This window comes from Cryptomeria japonica, chromosome 11, assembly GCF_030272615.1.
Source record: "Cryptomeria japonica chromosome 11, Sugi_1.0, whole genome shotgun sequence".
Classification (NCBI taxonomy): domain Eukaryota; kingdom Viridiplantae; phylum Streptophyta; class Pinopsida; order Cupressales; family Cupressaceae; genus Cryptomeria; species Cryptomeria japonica.
In genome coordinates this window covers 642,783,200-642,805,028 of record NC_081415.1, presented here as the reverse complement: position 1 = coordinate 642,805,028, position 21,829 = coordinate 642,783,200, and the positions used below count along the sequence as shown (strand labels likewise).

At 35.2% G+C, this 21,829-nt stretch overlaps 1 protein-coding gene across 1 annotated transcript in view; it reads left to right on the top strand.

Moving 5' to 3' along the window:
• The window catches only part of LOC131055858 (momilactone A synthase-like), a 29,914-nt gene extending 16,264 nt beyond the window's left edge, over positions 1–13,650 (top strand). The window contains exon 5 of the mRNA XM_057990174.2: positions 13,595–13,650. Coding sequence (XP_057846157.2) covers positions 13,595–13,650 — 56 coding nt within the window. The remainder of the gene's footprint in view (positions 1–13,594) is intronic.
• The last annotated feature ends 8,179 nt before the right edge of the window (positions 13,651–21,829 follow it).

Here is a 21,829-nt window from a genome sequence, read left to right as displayed (position 1 = left end):
TAATGCTGCCTGCTAGTCAGGAAAACCATGATGTGGTTGTCCCTCCCAAACTTGGAGGAAAGAGTCACATTAGGTATGTGTCCTCATATGCCACTTCTAGGCAAGCTTAATGAAATTATCTAACATGATCTCGAAGGTCTCCTTTTCCTCGATACTTTTTGAACTTAGGTGTTTCAAAGCCTCGTGGAAAAGGTGGCATATGTAGGTTCCTATCAAAGGGATAGGGACAAATATCATTTAGTGAAAATTGGTTTGTTTTCACACCACTATGGAGTTGTTGGGATAAATTCTCGACTTGTTGCCACAACATGTCAATGTCATTTGGAGGAGGAGGAGGTGGGGGATTTTCTTGATGAAGGTTGTATCTGATGTGATCTCGACCTTGTCTATCCTCATTACGACTCTAGTGTTCCGAAGCTTGCCTTAGTTGTGTAGTATCAAAATCAAAGGGTAGTTTGGCTCCCTCTTGGGCAAGTCTTAAAAAGTGAGCATCAACGTTGCTCCTGAGTATTTCCTCAAAAAGTCGATTAAAGAGAGGATTGTGTTGCGCCCTTTCTATTGATGCAGGAGTAGGAGTACTTGGATTTTCATCATTTGCATTTCCTCCAAGAGCTTCTTGGAATTCATTGAGATTTTCCTCCTCTTCCTCTTCTATCTCGAGTTGTCTAGACCTTGATCTAGTTTGATCCATTTTGTTTGAGAGCTATTGTTGAAGTTTGGTGAAAATGATGATGAGTTGGTGATGAAATGAGAGATAAATTTTTGGTGAAGTGTTTCGCATATGGATCTCTAACACTAAAGGTAGATGTTACCAAAGTTTGTTTTTTCTTGAATTGTTTGGTGTGTTTGGTTGACAATGTTTGATATGATAAGGTTTAGAGAGGCATGAGGTGTGTTACAGACCCAACTACCTAGTAATGAGAGGCTGCACTCATAGACTAGTGTTAACCTGCGTAGAAATGCCTCTTAGGATGAGTTTATCCTAGATGTAGAGACACTCTAAAAAGTGATGTGTTGTTTTTTATTCAAGCAATATCAAAAAAGAACTGAGGAGACCTCTTTATGTTTTGAGAGTTGGAATGGATTGATGATGTGTGAATGTGAGAATGGATGAAATGTTAACTTCAATAGAAACTTTGTGTTACAAAAGGAACAAACTCTTCATCTTCTCTTTCAGGGGTTGGTGGTTCTTCCCTAGCTGAGTTATATGTGATGCAAATGTCTGGAAAGAAGGTGGGATTGATTTTGCCTCCTTTGTTTTTATGATAACTCAAAGCTCTATATTGAGTAAAAGTTTTGTGGTTTAAAGACTTTTGATCAAACTCGTTGGATTTTCCTTTAAGATAGAGACGCATGTGACGTAAGAAGGTTCTATGTGAGACAAAGATTTGTATATTAAGATAGAAGAATTTCCTTCTTTTGATGAAAGCCTTTGAGCTCAATGGTCTTTTCTTCAAGTTGATATGTTGATGAAGATTCTTCCTTCTCAAAATGTGAAGAATGGTCAGATAGTTTGATACTTTGTTTTTTGCACTTTGTTTTTCATTTTTTGCTGGTATTTGAAAATGTTTGTGTTGGATGAATACTTGTTTTTTTTTTTTTGAATTGATGTTTTTTTTATTTTTTCTTTGACAAGAAAACAAAGCAATCACACAAACACAAGAATGTTGCCTCAAAAGGCACAAATAAGTGTGGGTCTAGATCAACCCAATCTTTGGACTTTTATGACCCTTTCTTTCCAAATGTTTTTGAGTATGTTTTTCCAAAAAGCCTGAAGTCGACTCAGTTTATCACTAGTCTTGACACAAAACGAAGACACTTCAAACACACTTTATCCCTAAGATCAAATGGCCAGTTGCGATAATTTCAACCCACATCTTGATATTTCTTCAACTTTGGTACTACATACCTTATGAATCTCGTCATCGCAAGTAAGGATGTGATATACTAAGTCTTGCACGAGCAAAACAAATAGATGATCACTATGATGGGGGAGTCACCACTTTTGTCAGGCTACAAGTAACCTTTCAAAAAGTTATGTTCCTACTCAAGGAAATATGTATGGTGAGTACTTGGGAGCAAAACCTTCTATGCTCTTGCACTGAACTTCTCACAAATATCTTCAATCAATAGAACGGGTGGGCTACTGTTGAAATGTGGCGATTGATCAGCAAAGTATTGTACACTCAGCATGTATCCTCGTCGGGGTCCGGGGCTGGGCCGGGCCCTAGGCAGGGGTTCGGGGGTGGCAGCCCCCAAGAAAAAAAATTTTGCCATTTTTCGTTGATGAAAACCGACATTGTAATAAAACCCTAAAAAGGCCGACTTTGTTTGTTGCCCTAAAAATGCATGTTATAAGCGGCTGGGATGCTTAAGGCATTGTAAGGTTGATGTACTATTTTTGTTGGATAATAAGAAAGATTGGACAGCTGTGTATGGTGGACGTAACCCATTCTGGGTGAACCACGTTAAATCTTTGTGTTATTTGTGTCCTGTTTTATTGCTTTATCTTTTCGTATTTAAATCTGCATATAATTGTTAGTTCATATTTGCTTCGAATCTTCTTGAAACCCTAACAATTGGTATCAGAGCGAGGTTTTCTATAAATTGGCAGGCTTTCAGATTTGAGTGGGAGCAATGGAGGATTCCAAATTCAAGGTCAAAAAGTTTAACGACCAGAATTATCAATTATGGAAAATGCAGATGCAGGATTACCTGTATCAAAAGGATTTGTGGCGGCCATTGGAAGGAAAGGCAAAGAAATCGACCACAATATCAGATGAGGAGTGGGACATTTTAGATAGAAAGGCACTGCGATCCATTCGATTGTGCCTTGCATCATCTGTAGCATTCAATATAACAAAAGCAAAAACGACTGTAGATTTGATGGCAACATTGGCTAAGTTGTATGAGAAACCCTCAGCTTCGAATAAGGTATTTCTTATGAAGCGTTTGTTTAATTTGAAAATGAGTGAGGGAGGATCTGTAGCAGAGCACTTAAATGAATTTAATACAATTACCAGTCAATTGTCTTCGGTAAAAATTACCTTTGCAGAAGAGGTTAGGGCTCTCTTGATTTTATGTTCTTTGCCAGAAAGCTGGAATAGCTTGGTTATGGTTGTAAGTAACTCTATTTCTGGTAAAAATACTTTGGTATTTGATGATATTGTTGGTGTTATCCTAAGCGAGGAAATGCGAAGGAAAAGCACAAGTGAGACTCCAACATCATCGGGTAGTGTTTTGAATGTGGAAAACAGAGGAAGATCAAAGGAAAGAGCAAAAGGCCCTGGGAATGAGAAGTCGCGAGGGAAGTCAAAGAAAGGACGCTCTCAATCTAGAGGAAAGAAAGATTGCTGGTACTGCGGAAAGCCTGGTCATCTAAAGAAAGACTGTTGGTCTCGGAAAAACAAAGAAGGAGACAAAAATGAAAATGACGGTAAGGAAGCTAATATTGCAAGTAATACTTTACAAGATGCTTTAATCTTATGTTTGGATAATGTTAATGATTCCTGGGTAATAGATTCTAGGGCTTCATTTCATGCTACACCCCATAGAAAATATTTTCTAGATTGTGTTCAAGGTGATTTTGGACAGGTATATTTGGGTGATGATGAGCCCTGTCAAATTGTTGGAAAAGGAAAGATAAAGATCAAGTTGCATAATGGTAATGAATGGTTTCTGTAGGAGGTAAGACATGTTCCTAATTTAAGAAAAAATTTAATTTCTGCAGGGCAACTAGGTAGTGAAGGTTGCATAGTTACCTTCTCAGATAGTATGTGGAAGGTCACTAAAGGATCATTAGTAGTAGCTAAAGGTGCGAAGGTAGGCACATTATATCTGTGTACTGGTAACACTTACTCTACCTTAGCTGCTACAGATAAAGTTACTGCAGGGACAACAACAATAAATGTTGCAAGAACAGATTCGATAATGTGGCACCATAAGCTTGGACACATAAGTGAGAAAGGGATGAAAATCCTTCACTCCAAAAATCTATTGCCAAGACTAAAGAAGATTGATTTAGAGTTCTATGAAAACTGTGTTTATGGTAAACAGAAAAGAGTCAGATTTCTCAAGGTTGGGAAAGAGAAGAAGAGTGAGAAGTTAGAGCTTGTACATTCAAATGTATGGGGACCGGCTCAGGTATCATCTCTTGGTGGCTCTTGTTATTATGTTATTTTTATTGATGACTCAACCAGAAAAACATGGGTATATTTCCTAAAACAAAAATCAGATGTTTTTGAAACATTTAAGAAATGGAAAGCTTTGGTTGAGAATGAAACAGGAAAAAAGTTGAAGTGTCTCAGATCAGATAATGGAGGTGAGTATTGCAACAAAGCATTTGAAGATTACTGTTTCTTAAATGGGATTCGAATGCAGAAGACAGTTCCAGGAACTCCACAGGAAAATGGTGTGTCAAAGAGAATGAATAGGACCATCATGGAACGTGCGAGGAGCATGAGATTACATGCTGGATTGCCCTTACATTTTTGGGTAGATGTTGTACATACTGTTGTCTATTTGATAAATAGAGGACCTTCAACCCCTTTGGATGGTGGTATTCCAGAGGAGACATGGACTGGTAAAAAGGTAAATTATTCTTTTCTAAAAACTTTTGGTTGCGAAGTTTTTGTCCATGTTGATAAAGAAAATAGAACCAAGCTTGATGTTAAATCTCAGAAATGTACCTTCATAGGATATGGGATAGATGAATATGCCTATCGGTTATGGGATTTTGAAAATAAGAAAATAATTAGAAGTAGAGATGTTATATTCAATGAGAAGGTTATGTATAAAGAACAAATGCAGGAAAAGAAGCATGAACAGGACAAACAAGAATATGTGGTGTTGGATGAGATTCCTGAAAATGAAATGCCACAAGTACCTAATGCTCAGCAACAACAGATTGTCTCACAAACTCCTGCAAGTGTTAGACGTTCTACGAGGACAAGTAGACCCCCTGAAAGATTTTCTCCTTCTTTGTATTCTATATTATTAACGGATTCTGGTGAACTAGAAGAATATGAAGAAGCAATGCAGGTAGATGCCAAACAACAGTGGGAGCTAGGCATGAAAGAGGAGATGGACTCCTTGATGAAAAATAAGACTTGGGACTTAGTCCCTTTACCTGTAGAAAAAAGAGTCTTGCCTAACAAATGGGTTTATCGGCTGAAGGAGGAGGAAGGAGGTCAGAAAAGATATAAGGTCAGACTTGTGGTAAAAGGTTTTGCATAGAAAAAGGGTATAGATTATGATGAAATATTTTCTCCAGTTGTAAAAATGACTTCAATTAGAACTGTACTTAGTCTTGTGGCTACAAATGATTTACATCTTGAACAATTAGATGTCAAAACAGCTTTTCTCCATGGAGATTTGGAGGAGGAAATTTACATGTTGCAACCACAGGGATATGAGGTCAAAGGTAAGGAGAACTTGGTGTGCAGGTTGAAGAAAAGTCTGTATGGCCTAAAGCAAGCACCCCGACAATGGTATTTAAAATTTGATAGTTTCATGGCTGAACACGGTTATCATAGATGTCATTTTGATCATTGTGTATATTTTAAGAGATTTGATAATGGCAGTTATATTATCCTGTTGCTTTATGTCGATGACATGCTGGTTGTTGGGTCTAACATGCAACATATAAATGATCTTTAACAGAAATTTGTCAGGTCATTTGCTATGAAAGATTTGGGTGCAGCTAAGCAAATTCTCGGTATGAGGATTACACAGGATAGGAAAAATAGAACCTTAAATTTGTCCCAAAGTGAGTATATAAAGAAGGTGTTGAAAAGATTTAACATGCAGGATGCAAAAGCAGTTAGTACATCTTTGGCTAGTCATTTCAAATTGACTAAGGAGATGTGCCCAAAGGCACAGGAAGAGGTTAATAAAATGTCTAACATCCCGTATTCATCAGCTGTTGGCAGTCTGATGTATGCAATGGTATGCACAAGGCCAGATATTGCACATGCAGTGGGAGTTGTGATCAGGTTTATGAGTAATCCGAGTATGGAACATTGGAATGCTGTGAAATGGATTCTTCGGTATTTGAAAGGAACTACTACGAAGGCATTATGTTTCAAAGGATCTAATGTTGCTCTGAGTGGATTTGTTGACTCTGATCTGGTGGGTGATATTGATTCACGGAGGAGTACTACAGGGTATGTTTTTACTATAGGGGGAACTACAGTCAGTTGGATTTCTAGGCTGCAAAAGGTTGTTGCACTTTCAACCACTGAAGCTGAGTATGTTGCTGCTATAGAAGCCAGTAAGGAGATGATTTGGTTACAATGTTTTCTGGAGGAATTGGGTCAGACACAGGAGGATCGCCAATTGTATACTGATAGCCAGAGTGTCATTCATCTTGCGAAGAACTCTTCTTTTCATTCAAGGACAAAGCACATTCAGCTTAGGTACCACTTCATCCGGACTATTTTAGAGGAGGGTCAGTTACGGCTTGAGAAGATTCACACAAGTGAGAATCCTGTCGATATGTTCACAAAGGCAGTTCCACAGGAGAAGCTGATTTCTTCATCAGTTTCTATTGGTCTTCTTGATTGATAATTGTGGAATTTATACCAGTCAAGTCCTAGTGTTTTATCCAGCGGATGTTGCATGTACAATGGTGTCATGTAGTATCAATCTCCAAGTGGGAGATTGTTGAAATGTGGCGACTGATTAGCAAAGTACTGTACACTCAGCACGTATCCTCGTCGGGGTCCGGGGCCGGGCCGGGCCCCGGGCAGGGGTTCAGGGGCGCAACCCCCGAGAAAAAAAAATTTGTCATTTTTCGTTGATGAAAACCGACATTGTAATAAAACCCTAAAAAGGCCGACTTTGTTTGTTGCACTAAAAACGCATGCTATAAGTGACTGGGATGCTTAAGGCATTATAAGGTTGATGTACTATTTTTGCTAGATAATAAGAAAGATTGGACGGCTGTGTATGGTGGACGTAACCCATTCTGGGTGAACCACGTTAAATCTCTGTGTTATCTGTGTCCTATTTTATTTCTTTATCTTTTCGTATTTAAATCTGCATATAATTGTTAGTTCATATTTGCTTCAGATCTGCTTGAAACCCTAACAGCTATTACATAAAGGTGTTTAGTAATTTTTGTTGTCTTTGGACATAAGTTCATTCTACAGTGACTCACTTAAGAGCCTTGTAACTTGTGGTGGGGCCCATTTGTCCTTTAGGCAAGTTACACTGTAAGAACAGCTATACCCAAGGCTACAGCTTTCACTCATACCTGATTTCTATAGCGGCTTGAAGGATTTACCGCGCGAGGTCATTCCCAAGAGTGATGTGTCTCTTGGCAAGCCTCTCTTAAAAAGATAAACTTTGAGTGTTACTAACACTTTTCTCTTGCACCTAGGACCATGAAAGCCAAGGGAGAGGATAGTGTGTGTTAGAAGTAGGACCAGTCGACAAAATTTGCACAAGTGTGCCAATCACAAAAATCACTTGTTCTTTTTAACCATTTTTTATCGCAATGTGATCTAACTATTTGGAGATGTTGCTCCAACAATCATGGTGTTATTTTTAACTTGAAAGGCAAAATGTTTGGTAAACTAGGAATTTTAAAATCCTGGTCAACTGAATTTGAAACACATTTTCTTGAAGTAAATCACTTTTGGAAACAAGAAAACTTTTGATTGTTCTTTTTACCTTTGCAAAAAATCAAGTGTTGATTGTGGATTTTAACTTTGATGCAAGAAATAAAGTTTGTGTTGTCTTGTTTTTAAAACCCAAAATACAAATGAATCCTAACTTGCAAAGAAAGAAAATTTGTGGGATTTGAGTTTGTTGTTCTTTTTATTTTTGCATAATGAGGTTATTTTTAAGCCCAATCTGAAAAGTTGATTAATTTTAGAACCCAAAATGAAGTGTTAAATTCAATTTTTAAGCCAAAAATAAAGTGAATTTATTTTATCCAACTTTGAAAAAAACAAAGTTAAAGAAAGAAACTCAAATGCTTTCTAACCTAACTCCTTCAATCCAGCACAAACAACCAAACAGTTAGTCAAAAATAAAAATAAAATAAAATGAGGTACGAGTGGGCTTCCACAAGCCTAAGTTCTAATTTACGGTTACAAAGTAAAAAAAATTACAACTTTCTGTTATAATAGCGCCACTCTGTGGAAACACAGAAGCGCTATTTAACTCGAAAGCGCTAATTCCCTAATAGATGCGCTAAAATCATTAAAAATGCGCTAAACTATGGTCAATAGCGATACAAGAGTCTGTCAGACAGAAATAAATTTTGTCAAACAGGGAGCACAAATGTGCTAAACTAATGACAAAAGCACTACTCTAAATGCAAAAGTGCTAAACTACGGTCAATAGCGCTATTTTCCAAACAATAGCGCTATTCTGATGAACAAAAGCACTAACTAAGGAAGTTTTGCAGGCACTAAAATGCGTTCAAAAGCGCTAAAGCGCAACCTGTGTGGCAATTTAAACAAAAAAGTTAGTAGTTTTGGAAATCTTAATATTGGATTCACGTCGGGTTCACCAAATGATGCTCTGCAAAATGGAGGATTGTTAGAAAAACCTTTTTGGTTGCTACACACACAAAGAGAAGCACAAGAAACAGATGTTAGTCATTAGTGTTAGCAAATCAAAGGTTAAACACTATCCTAAGCAAACATATCAAGAAAGACACTACACAGCAAATAGAAAGCTTAATGAATCTAAGAAATGCAACTAAACATCTCCAAATTCTCTCTACCATGTTGGTAGCTTCTCCTTCCTTTTTCCTCTCCTCTCTAAGTTCCAAATGAGTGTAGCTCTCAGTAGCTTTTTGCACTATAGATGCCTTATGGAGGTTCAAGATTGAAAATGATTAACTATGCAAATGCCAATGTAAAACAAACTAATATTAGATGGTATGAAATGAAAATAATTTATTTTAGTCCAACATAACAATATATTAGTGATTTAGGGTAAATGCTCTCTCTAAAATTTGCTATAAGGTAAATGCATACAAGTTTTCAGGATGATAGCTAAAAATGCTAGATGCTTGAGAATTCTTCAGGATTTAAAAATGAGGAATGTGAGCTCTATTTATAGGTAAAAAGGAGAAATGGATGGTTGAGATTGAGTAATCTCAACAAGGGTCAGGATTGAATGGTTTAAGATCCATGTGAGGACTTTCAACCCAATCCCAAGATGACAAGTGTCAACATGAGAGGGGTTGAGGGGAGAGGGAAGAAACATTAAATGTTTGACATGATCTGAGGGTTAACTTGGGAGGTAAGGTTAAGGTTGAGTTGAGTGAATAAATTCATTATCCAAAGAATAATGCTTTTATCCAATGGATAAACTCTTGTGCAAGAGTTAATGAGGATAACCATGGTCATAGCAATAAATGTTTGAGGAGACACATGGGTTACATGAAGGTTGAGTTAGGGGTCAAAGTCCCTAACCATGGGTGCAAGTGGATCTAACCATAAATGGTTATGTAAGAGCCATTAATGGCCATGTAAGAGTCATTAGTGGTTTGGAAGACTTTAGAGGTTAGCTTGTTGGACACATAAAGCATTAAATGCTTTTCAAAGACTTTGGAGTCTTTGAGAAGTGACTCCAAGTTGCTTAAGAATGTGACAATAATTAGGGGATGGGTTAGGTTAATTAGGAAGAGGTTAGAAGAATCTAAAAGGGGATTTATGATTGCAAGTGGGTTTGGTGGGTGAGGGAAAATAGGATTTTTATTAAAATAAAATTCATTTATTTCAACAAATAGGTCTAATGATTTAAATAAATGTTTTAATATATTTATTTAAAAGAGGAAAGGGGATTAAATGAAATAAATAGGATTTATTCATTTAATTGATTGTGAATTTAGTTTTATGAATGAATTAAAATAAATTGAATAATTTATTTAATTAATAGGAGATTGTTTGAAGATGAATTAATTAAATGTTAATTTAATTAACTGTTGGCTAGTGGGTTTTTAATCAAATATTCATTTAACTAAACTGGACAGATTTATGTGACTACAAATATAATTAATGTATTTAATTTAATTAATTGTCAATTTGGTCAATTGTGCATCCATTATAGTCGATAAACATGAGCTTCTTTTTATATCATGTTATACATTATAAATAATAATGTTGTTCCACATGGACACATTAACGGCTTTGGATTTGTGATCACATGCTAAGACAATGGCGTTATTTTAATCTTCTCACATATTTCAAAAAAGAAGGTTTATCTTCTCTTTATCGCCACGTGTAAACTACAAGTTCCAAAACAAACGACTAAAAATGCTTACAGAGGTTATCCCAACCTAATGATATATATAAATAATTATAATAAATTTCAATATTAATAAGATTTAAAAAATCAATTCTTAATTTGACAATTTATTTAATTCAATTTATACATGATAATAAGTATTAGTATTATTTAAATTTCCATATAATGTATATTACAATTAATTAATTATATATTCTATATTAAAATATCAAAAAATAAATATTTTCAAACTTGATTTTTCTGACATTATAGTAATGGTAAGAGAAAATCTAAAATCTCATTATACTATATCAACTAAATTTGTAATAATCTACATTAAGTTATAAATTTATATTTATTAAAAATGTTACATTTTAAAATAACCATGCAAATGTAAGTATAGTAATATAAAATTAAAGAATGGTTGATTGAAAGACATAAAATTAAGTAAAAATACTATTTATAATGAATAAATGCATATTATATTACTATAATTTCCTTTCAAAAATATTCATTACATATCCTAAAAACAAATTTTATCAAGCTTGAATTATTTAATATAATATCTAAGAAGTAGATTTTGTCAAGCTTGATTTGTTGACAATATACATCAAAAATCCCATTATAGTCTACCAATTAAATTTAGACTACATTACCCTATAATTAAATTAATGAATGTATATTATATTAATTTATAAACTATATATTACATTAGTTTAATACGATAAATTTAGCTAATTTAAACTTTCAAAAAGGTGATCAATTACTCCTAGGAGGAGGTGAATGGTCGGTTGATAATTTCTAACGCACTTGAAGAGCAAGCACAATAAAAAGCGGAAAGGAAAAATTGTTCGTCCATTAAAAAATTGAGTGTCAATTTTATCTATTAATTTAAAATTAAAGTTATAATAATAAAAATTCAAGACAATAATAATATGTTAATGGAAATAACGTTCTTAAAGCTAAATCATTTGTGTCGCCCACCACAAACATCAATATGTAAATTTTAAATTTTAAAAAATAGAAAAATAAACTCTAGATGTTACATAATGTCACTCAAAAATTTAATAATGCTTATATATGTATAAAAATATGTTTTTTTTAATAAAAATATATTGTTAATGTGACATGATGTCACTTGTAATAATAAATGATGTACTCTATGTTCTCTTTATAATAGTAAAATAAATTGAAGTTAAAAGATGATTTGACATTTGCTAATGTATTTATTTTGTATTTTTTGTGGACAAAAATTGAAATTTATGCATGTTGAAAATAATAGAGACCAATCATATGACAAATAAATCAGTTTTTAAATCAATTTTGCTAAAAAATTGCATGTTGACTTTTGAAAAGATAAAAATTTGTTTTAGTTTGAATTTTTTTTTTGAATGATTGGTTGGAAAGGACAATGATTAATAACTATTTTAGCCATTTAAAAATAATGATTGATATAGGACCCTGCAATGGTAGGAACTAACAATCTTAGATTTCACCCATTTACAATGCAATAAAACAACTCGCCACTAATGCGTGTGAGATCAAGTCCTTTGTTACTCTTAGTCGTGCAAATGTTCGAGTTGTTTAAAGAAGCTATGAGAATAGCCTCTACATTCTAATACAACATTATATTCTTTTGTTTTTAGTGTGGAGATTAACTTGCTTCTTTATTATTGGCTAGGAGGATTTTTCATTTGACTATGCTTATGTCATTTGTTTTCTTTAGCAATTCTTGTCAATTTTGTAGGTTTTGGGATCAACAAGCTAAAAAAAACAAAGAGCTTGATGCTACAATTGTTGTAGAGCTTGAAATGATATTCTCATACTTATAAGAAAATTTTAGTTTTTGTAAACATAAATTTTGTCCAACTAAAGTTTGGTTCTAAATATACAAAAATATGTGACAACACAATTTTGATGTATCTATTTTATGATTGTTGTTGAAAAGCATATCCTTGTAATTGGTTAAGAGTAAAAATACTTTATCTCTATTTTTTTAGAATGCAAAAGATGCATTTAAAGTTAATAATAATAATGATATTGATATAATAATATATTATAATAGTAACAATATAATATAAAGAATATAACAATATTACTATTATATATTATAATAATATATTTTGTGTGTAACTAATAATGTGATAAGTGTTGTCACATAGGATGCACCTGCTTCTGCAAAGCAAATCAGTACCAATGCTTATGCAATCTTGTGCAACATGGAAACGAATCTCGAGTTGTGGGTGAACTCAGAATGAGAAATGAATCTCCGGGTTATGGGTCGACTCCCTTTTAATACCTCCTAAAACTAATTATGGGTGTGGAAAAGAGTAAGAAAAGGTGAGAAAAGATGAAAATCGAAAACTACTCAAGAAGGTGATGCACCAGATTATTTTCTAAATGACAACAATTCTTCATCAAAACACCAATTTGCACAATGAATCAGACCAGTAGCCTTTGTTGCATCCATTGGGAACAGAGTCATGCCTTATCTTCATCTTCTGAGAAATCTCCTCTAATTTGTGAAACCCCTCTGTAGCTCAGTTGTTTATAGCAAAACAACAGCAGAAACAAAACCGAAAGAAAACTACTAAGGCTCTGCCTATAGCAAGGCCTGAAAACTGTGTATTAGCATTTATTGAAACAAACTAGCCTAAAATAGAACTGAAGGATGTGCGACAAATGCACTTATTGAAAACAAAACTAAGAATAAACCTATCATATCTTATGCTAACCAGATATGGCATCAGATCAAACAAAACCATTGACTGGTTCTGAAAAGTAACTGCCCTTTCTTGACAAAATGTTATATTGTGCATATGTTTGGGCGGCTACAAAGAGAATCAGGCTGAAGATATGCTTTAGACAATACTGTATAACCTCTTTAATAATGAAAAACATATCTTCTACCTCTTTTAGTTGTTCATAATCACATCCTTTTATAAATGAAGAGATGATTGGGATGCAAATATCTTCTGCTATAAGTTCATGATCGGGATCTTTGGCCTTCAGAATTTCATGCTCAGTTAAAAGCTTGGTTGCAATGCTTTGTTGTTCTCCTCTCTGGATAAGTGCCTAATAGGACAACCTCTTGAGAATGCAAGCTCATGCATCATACCTATTTCCTATGGATGAGTTATTTTATTTTTATCTTTTGTTGTAAAGGTTAGCTCACATGTGTCTTGATCATCATCAACAAACAAATGAATCTCAACAAATAGATCGAAATGAATCATTCCTTGCTCTTGTATTTGTTGTTATAGACTACTAACCACTTCTACTTCAAATAATAGACCCGCTTTATCATATTGAACATTATCTGCATGTGTTACCTCTTATGTCATAGGTGAAGATATTGTGGCCGGAGGTTCTTGGCTAAAACTAGGCACTGAAAGAATCTGATCTTTTTGAAATTGAACCGATAAAGCCTTGATTCGCTCATTCTTTTCTTCCATTACCCTTGTAAACTACTCTTCATATTGCTTTCTTTGATCCTTTATCTCTTGCTTGCAAAGATGAATCTGATAAGCCAGCTCATCTTCTTCGACACTTTCATCCTTCTATCCAGAAACCATGATATTTTCTTGTGGTAGATCCTTATCATCTTCTTTCTAGTTCATATATACACAAATGAAAATATTTTCCTGAACTTATGGACCTTTTTTCTCATATGTGTCTTGCATTGAATATTTAGAAACCATGTAATTGTGATGCCCATGATGGCTTTGACCTTATATTTATTTGGGGTAAGTGCAGTGATTATAAATTTTAGGTTGGCAAAGGACTGACTTCCCTTTATTAATTTGTAACATATCTTTTAACTCTTGGATTTCTCGGGATGAGGCTCATACAACAAGATTTTGATGTGTTGTTGGATACTCTAAGGTTGGAACAACAACTATAATTGGGGCCGGTAATAGCATATTTCATTGTATTTCTGGAAGAATTGGCATAAGAGCTCTAGGAGATAACTTTCCAACCAGAATTAGACTGTTCTTTACTCTAATAGCGACATTAAAATCATCTGGCAAGGTAAAACCTCCCATAGACCGAATCATTATGGATATATCGCTATTAAGAGATCTCAAATAATACAAGAAAGAATGGTCATTGGTGGGTCTTACCGATGTCAGAATCCTGCTCCGTGTCTTTTGGAATCTACTATTAAAATCGGTCATGAGCTCGTGATGTGCTCTCTTTATTGTAAATAGTTATTCTATCAATAATAGAATGTCTGACATGTCCTTAAATCGTTCATTCAATGCAGCTCCTAATTGATCCCAAATTCTAATAGAAGCTACAGGTAGTTGTCTAAACCATTGTAGTGTCTTTCCCTTGAATGACATGGCAAGTAATCTGATGGAGACATTCTCCCGTGTGATATTGTGAACTACACACGGTGATGCAATATCTCCGATATGATCTACCATCGTTGTCAGGTTTTCTCCAATGAAATAAGGTAAATTCTTCAATGCTACTGACGGTTGTAGACGTATAAAAATGACCACTTTCCTAAGTGATTATTTAATATTCATTTTTACCTCATTCCTCTATTTAATTAAATTCTATTTAATTAAATTATTCACATTCATCTATTTGATTAATAAGTTATTCAATTTATTTAATTAAATTCATCTAAGTCTTTTCTATCCCTTTAATTAAATAAATCACTTTATTTAATTAATTTCCCTTTCTCCCCTTTTAATTAAATTTACATTTAATTAAATTGCTCATGGCAAACAAATTAATCTAATTTATTTAAATCCCCCACTTGCATCTATTTTGTTGAAATAAAGCAATTTATTTTAATTAAAATTACCCTCTATCCACTTGCATTCTCCTACATCTCCCACTTGCCTCTCTAACCCCCCTTCTAGATTCTTCTAATCACTTATAAATTATCCTAACCCATCTACTAAATATTGTCATGTCCCTAAACAAAGGGAAGTCACTTCTCAAACCCCCAAAGTCTTTGAAAACCATTAAGGGCTTTATGTCTTCAACAAGTTAACCTTGAAAGTCTTCTAAACGATTAATGGTTAACTCAACCCTCTATCATGATTAGAGATTTTCTCTCTAACTCAACCCTCATCTAACCCAAGGGTCTCATCAAGCATTCATGGCTTTACCCTTGGTTATCCCTTTAACCCTTGTACAAGAGTTTACCCCTTGGGTAAAAGCTTTGTTCAATCGATAACGCTAACCTAACCTTAACCCTTACCTCCTAAGGTAACCATGAGGTCTTCTCAAGCATTTAATGCTTCTTACATCTCCTCTCAAGCAGTCTTATGCTGACAATTGTCACCATTTCATTAGTGAGAATTGTAAACATGGATTGATAACTTTCAATCCTGGTCCTTGATAAGATCATCCAATCCTGACCATCCATTACCCTGTTTTTCCTATAAATAGAGCTCTCATTCCTCCATTTTTATATCCAAGTTTCATGCATCTAATCTATACTCATTTTTATAAAGCATTTAGTCCATCTTTGAATAGAAATAATCTAATAAACATTTTAGAAGCATTTCTATTATCATAATAACCATAATAGGCTAGCATATCATGTTAGGATAGTTCTTTTATTAATCCTTCCATCTTAATCATCATATACATGTTATTTTAATTCATACTTGTTAATATCATGCACATCTAGGATTGCATTCATGTTAGATTGATCAAGTATCCCTCATTCTCATGATTGTCATCCCTAAGTCACTTTTCTCAGTGATCTGAGAGCAAAGGCATTGTCTTAGGGGTCTTGTGAGATAGAGAACAATGGAACATCCCTTGGGAAGTTGAGTTATTCCAATAAACTCCATAACTTGCACCAAGAGTCCCATTGGTGTGTGGACTAGTCCTGAAATCGTATTTTCTGTTTCATCGCACCACTTTTCCCACACACATTTTTGGTGCCCACCGTGGGGCATAACCACATTTATCAAATCATTTTTGATGTAGGACTAACATTGTAGGTACGCAGAAAAGTTGAGTTAGCGCGTTAGTGCCTTCCTTTAGCGCATCTGGGCTGTCTATCAGCGCATTCAGAGTATTGTTTAGTGCGTTGGACCCAAAACTTAGCACATTTCGCAGTAACCTTAGCGCATCACACTTCTTTTGATTCCCGAAAAGCATCAGCACTTTGAAGCATCAATCCAACACGTCCATACAATAGCATAGCGCATCCGGGTATTTTGTTAGCGCATTAGAGAGATTTTGTAGCACGTAGGGTCTACAGATTAGCGCATAGCAGATACAGAGGGAAAAACACAGTTGTAACCAAGACCGAAAATTAGACTTGTAGAAGTCCACCTATAGAATACTTTTTGCTAACTGGTATTTTATTGCAAGTCACTAACATCTGTTTTGCAGGATTGGAAGATTTATTTTTTACTATTTTAGGCATTTGATTAAGTTTTCTAGTTTCTAACTTTGTTAAGTTAGTTATTTGAAATTTTTCATTTTCTTTATTGGTAAAAATGAACTCATTTTCCTTTTGGGTTACTTAAAAAGAACAACAAAAAAACCTTAAATCTTGCTTTCATAGGGAGAAAAACACTTCATTTTTGGGATTTAAAAAGAACAAAGACAAACTTTACTTTTGCAAAGTATAAAATGAACCTCACCATCCTTTGGTGTTTAAAAGGATCCACTTCATTTTTTGCACAAGTAAAAGAACTTCACTTTCAAATTCTAGATAAAGAAAAAGAGGGAAATCTTACCCCTTTCGAATTTATTTTTGTTGACCATATCGAAAAATTGCTTTGTTGACCTGGATTTCTTTACTTAGATCAAAAAATTCATTGATTTGAAAATTAAAAATAACACCATGCCTTTTTGGAGCAACATCTCCCAATAGACTTTAGCAAATCACTAAATTAAAGGGTTAAAAGGAACCATTTTTGTGCCTTGTCTCGAAAGTGGAAGGTATATGATCTCCCCTTATTTGGGTGACCAAAAAGCCAAACCACTCTTAAGCTTTCTGTAATTCAAGTATTTACATCCTTTAGCAGGCCTGCTCTCCTGAGTTTCTCTTAGAGCCCCATTTAAATGGTCGGTGAGAGGGGAACGAACTAAGTGGGAAACGGCTTTATCACCAAGTGTTCCAACCCAATATAATCAAAAGTGGAGGATGACGAAAGTCCCTTCAACGGTTTTGCTCAGCGATTAGTCTTCCCCTAGTATCTTTACGATACGTAAAGTCTTTGTTCTAAAGGTTGGGAAGCCTCCCGATGGATTTTATCATTGAAGACCGAACAGGAAGCTTGATTACGGACCTTAGCAATAGAAACCTTGAGCCGAGTCAGTATCCAAATATCTTCAATATCATAGTGCAAGGGTGGGGAAGAATCTGCCCCCAAGATTACTCACCATATATCTCCCAAGATAACTACCCAATTGTGAAGCAATTCACTTTGGGTTAATTTCTGGCAAAAGGCAAAAAAATGAGCGCCCCCTAGGGGGTGACACAGTTGTTTGAGTTGATGGAGTATCGAGACTAGTGGGCTATGATATTGTCGATGACCCTTGAATAAAGAGTCTATCTGATTTGTATTCTTTGTATCCAAACTTGTAAAAACATTGGGGATTTGAACACATCCTCGTTGAACATACACTATCTGTTTAGTTTAGGCAAAAATGGTTTTCTCTTTCGTGTTGTGTTTGCAATTTATAATTCATAAAATCATCCATCAAAATTAAACAAGTGTTGAAAATTCCAAGAAAACCAAAAACAGAGCAAATAGAGCAGTTTAGCACGTCGAACCAATCTCCTAGCACATCTAGAACACACTTTAGCGCATACAAGTTGAAACTTAGCGCACTCATTCTTAAAAATAGCGCATAACAGTCTGAAATTTGGCAAGCAAACTTTTCACTAGCGCTCTAAGACACCATATTAGCGCTTTGAAGCATCAACCTAGCGCATTGGGGGCAAATTGTAGCGCTTTGAGTCTAAACATTAGCGAGTATTAAGGACATAATAGCACGTAATCATCCTAATCAAAGCAAAATTCAAAACTCTAGCTTAGCACGTAGCATAGGTAGCTTAGCGCATTGGTGGCTTTTAATAGCACATTTAGATCACACTTTAGCGCATCCAGTCTTTGTCTTAGCACATAGGTAAAACTTAGAAAAACAAAGAGCAAAATTGACCATTTTTGAAAAATTGTATCATCAGTCTCAGATACCCTTTTGGATCCTCAGTTGACCTTGCCAAGAAAAACTTGAACCAAAACATCAAAGAAATATTCCAAACAATCAAAGCAAGTCATTCTCAAAACAACATTTGTCAAATCCAAAACTAGCTAGGGGTAAAGCTTTCTCCGATCAAAACTAGGTAACATCATCACATTGATCAAAAGGTCCGCCAATTAAACAGATTTCATCAACCAAACATACCTAGTTTAAACTTATGTCATCAAATCGAGTCTCCATATCGAGAAACTCTTATCCATATCATTTGATGCACTTTGTCGTGGAGGTGAATCTAAACCTCTACTCGATAAAAGTAGGCTTAAGTTTTCAAACGAAGTATCTCAATCCAAAAAAATCAAAGGAAACCATTGATCACTCGTGTATGACCACTCCTCATATTTTGAGAAGAAAAAGTCTTCATCACAAAACTAAGTTGAAGAAACGACAACCTAGTTCTCAGAAACTTGCCAAACAGAATAGATTTCTCTATATCAATTGCCAACTCTTCAATCACATCGCACCTTTCTCTGTCATATGCGCTTGTATCTTCAAGACAAGTCAAACGAATTTGACGAAGAACCATTGAGAAGTAGAGCCTTTTGCCAAAAATCAACATTCAGTCAACGCTTGAATCGTGGAGGAAAGATCAACCTCGCTTTCTTCCCATAAGTTTGCATCACTTATAACATAGCTCGATTTGAACCGCCAACCCCCGAACAAAAACAAGAAGAAGAGTTTATCCCCTTTGTCACGAAAAGTTTCTACTAGATGCCCGATGTCACTCGCTCTCAACGAAACAAGAAAAGTGAACCACAACCAGAGTCCAATATGGGTCGAAGATTATCAAACCCGTTTGATTATACTGATCTAGGAGAAACAAAGATCACTAAGGAGCTCCCTCAAGAATGTCAAGAAAACCCCTCATTCCAAAAACTTATGGAAAGACTCATAGAGGTTGGCAAAGAAAAATACATGCTCATGCTAACAAGAAAAGGAGTTAGGATTTCTGAAGACTTCGACACTGAAATCTTTAGGACAAGGTCTCAAAATTATGCTTATCAAGAACAACAGAGAGAAGAGGAAACATGTGACCCTGAACTAGATATACCTAAACACACCCATACCCGAACTAGGGATAATGAAAGAGAAGAACCTTTTTCTCGGCAAACAAATGCGCCCACGGTTGCTCTTACACAGCAAATGCAAATGTTGCAGAAACAAATGCAAGACATGCAACAGGGGACCACAGTACAATATTCCTTAAATGAAATTTGTCCCTACCCCTTTGACAGGAGATTAAACATGATACCTTTTCCCTCGAATTCAGATATACCCAAATATGATAAATATGATGGTAAGAGTGATCCCCGAGATCATGTTCGGGAGTTTTGTACCATGAGCCTTGAATTTGCTCACAATGACACTTATTTGATGAGGTTGTTCCCAAGAAGTTTGGGAGGGCAAACAATGGAGTGGTTGTCTAAGCTTACACCTCCCGTCAGATCCTTTGATGAGTTGGTCAATAAATTTATAACTCAATACTCCTACAATATTCAACATGCAATCACCATGCTCGATGTATGTAATACCAAACAGAAAAACAATGAAACATTCATGGTGTTTCTTCAACGATGGAGACGGATGGTTTCGAGATATCCTCGAGATGTTCCTAAAAGGAAAAGATGGAGATTTTCATCGACAATCTAAATAGTGAGATGAGTTATATACTCAAGCTCCAATGCATACCATCTTTTGCCAAGTTAATCAAAAACGAAATCCAAGTAGAGGAAGCATGCATCAAGAAGGGAACATTGAAGTTCTTCAAAGAAGGAACTAATTCATCCAGCTCTCATTTTAACAACCAAAAAAACAACAACAACAACAACAACAACAACAACAACAACACCATAGACAAATCCAGATTCTGGACCAAAAACAAAAACGTTGTTAATGAGGGAGGAACCGATGCTAATGATATGAAGTCCAAACAACCAGTATTGGCTTTATCAGGTAATCCCCAAGCTACCAAGAATCAAAAGGGTGTTAACCAAGGCACTAACACTTATCCGCCAAATACCAATTAGGCACCTTCAAATACAAACACCACCAACAATACCCAAGGCAACAACACAAATCGAGGAACTAATCCAAATCAAAGGGATAACACCAACATTTTTCCAAATAGATGCATCTACACACCATTGAGACAATCCTTAGAATCGGCATTCCAAGAACTCCTGGAAAACAAGATTATCACTTTACCAGCCATAAACAACTTTGAACCCCAGGTCAAACCACCTTGGTGGAATGACTCACACTTTTGTGGTTTTCATCGAAACAAAGGACATCAAACAAACGATTGCATGAGGCTTAAAAAAATTGTTCAAGACATGATTGATAGAAGTGATTTAATGGTCGATGGTCTCAAAACAAAGAGTGATCATGATGCATTTAAAAATCCTCTTCCAAATTACAATAAGGAAGGAGCTTCATCATCAAACGATACTAGAGGAGCTCGCATAAATCATGTATACAATAACACCATCAATCATATATTGACAGAAGACAACCAAGCAAATATCATTAAAATCAAAGACAAACACGAACATGAGTCGATCAATGTAACCAACAGAGCTCAAAAATATGTCTTGAAAGGACATACATCAACATCAACCATCCTCCCCAAGACTCAGTATAACTTAGTTGATCAACTGTGGAAAACTCCTGCACAGATATCCATACTCGAGTTATTCAAAATCTCGCCAAAACATAAGGACATTCTAGAACATGCACTAGTTGAAACAAATGTACCTCAAGATCTAGATATTGACAAGTTGTTTCAAGCCATGGTGGCTCACATGATAGGGCCTCATAATCTCACATTTTCCGAACATGATAATATCTCTTTAAATCATCCACATAATACTCCCCTTCATATTGAAGTAGTAGTCTACAAACATCAAGTCAAAAGAGTACTAATAGATGGAGGAGCTGGTCTCAATATTTGTACCTTAAAACTTATCCATGCATTAGGCTTCTCTGAACAGTCTATTGATCCACACAAAAAGATCACCATCAAGACATATGATGATGAAGAAATATCATCCAAGGGAACAGTAATATTACCTATTCAGATAGGACCGATACAAAGGGACACTATGTGCCAAGTCCTAGACATAGGCTTGACATACAATATTTTATTGGGTTGTCCTTGGATACATGAAATGAAAGCAGTATCGTCAACCTACCATCAGTGTGTCAAATTCCCATACAATGGACAAGAGATTTCTATCTCTGCTGATAATAACCCTTTTCAACATTGCAATGCTATGGGGGCAGCCCAAGATAGCTTGGTTCCACACAACAAGGAAGCCCAAATTTCCTC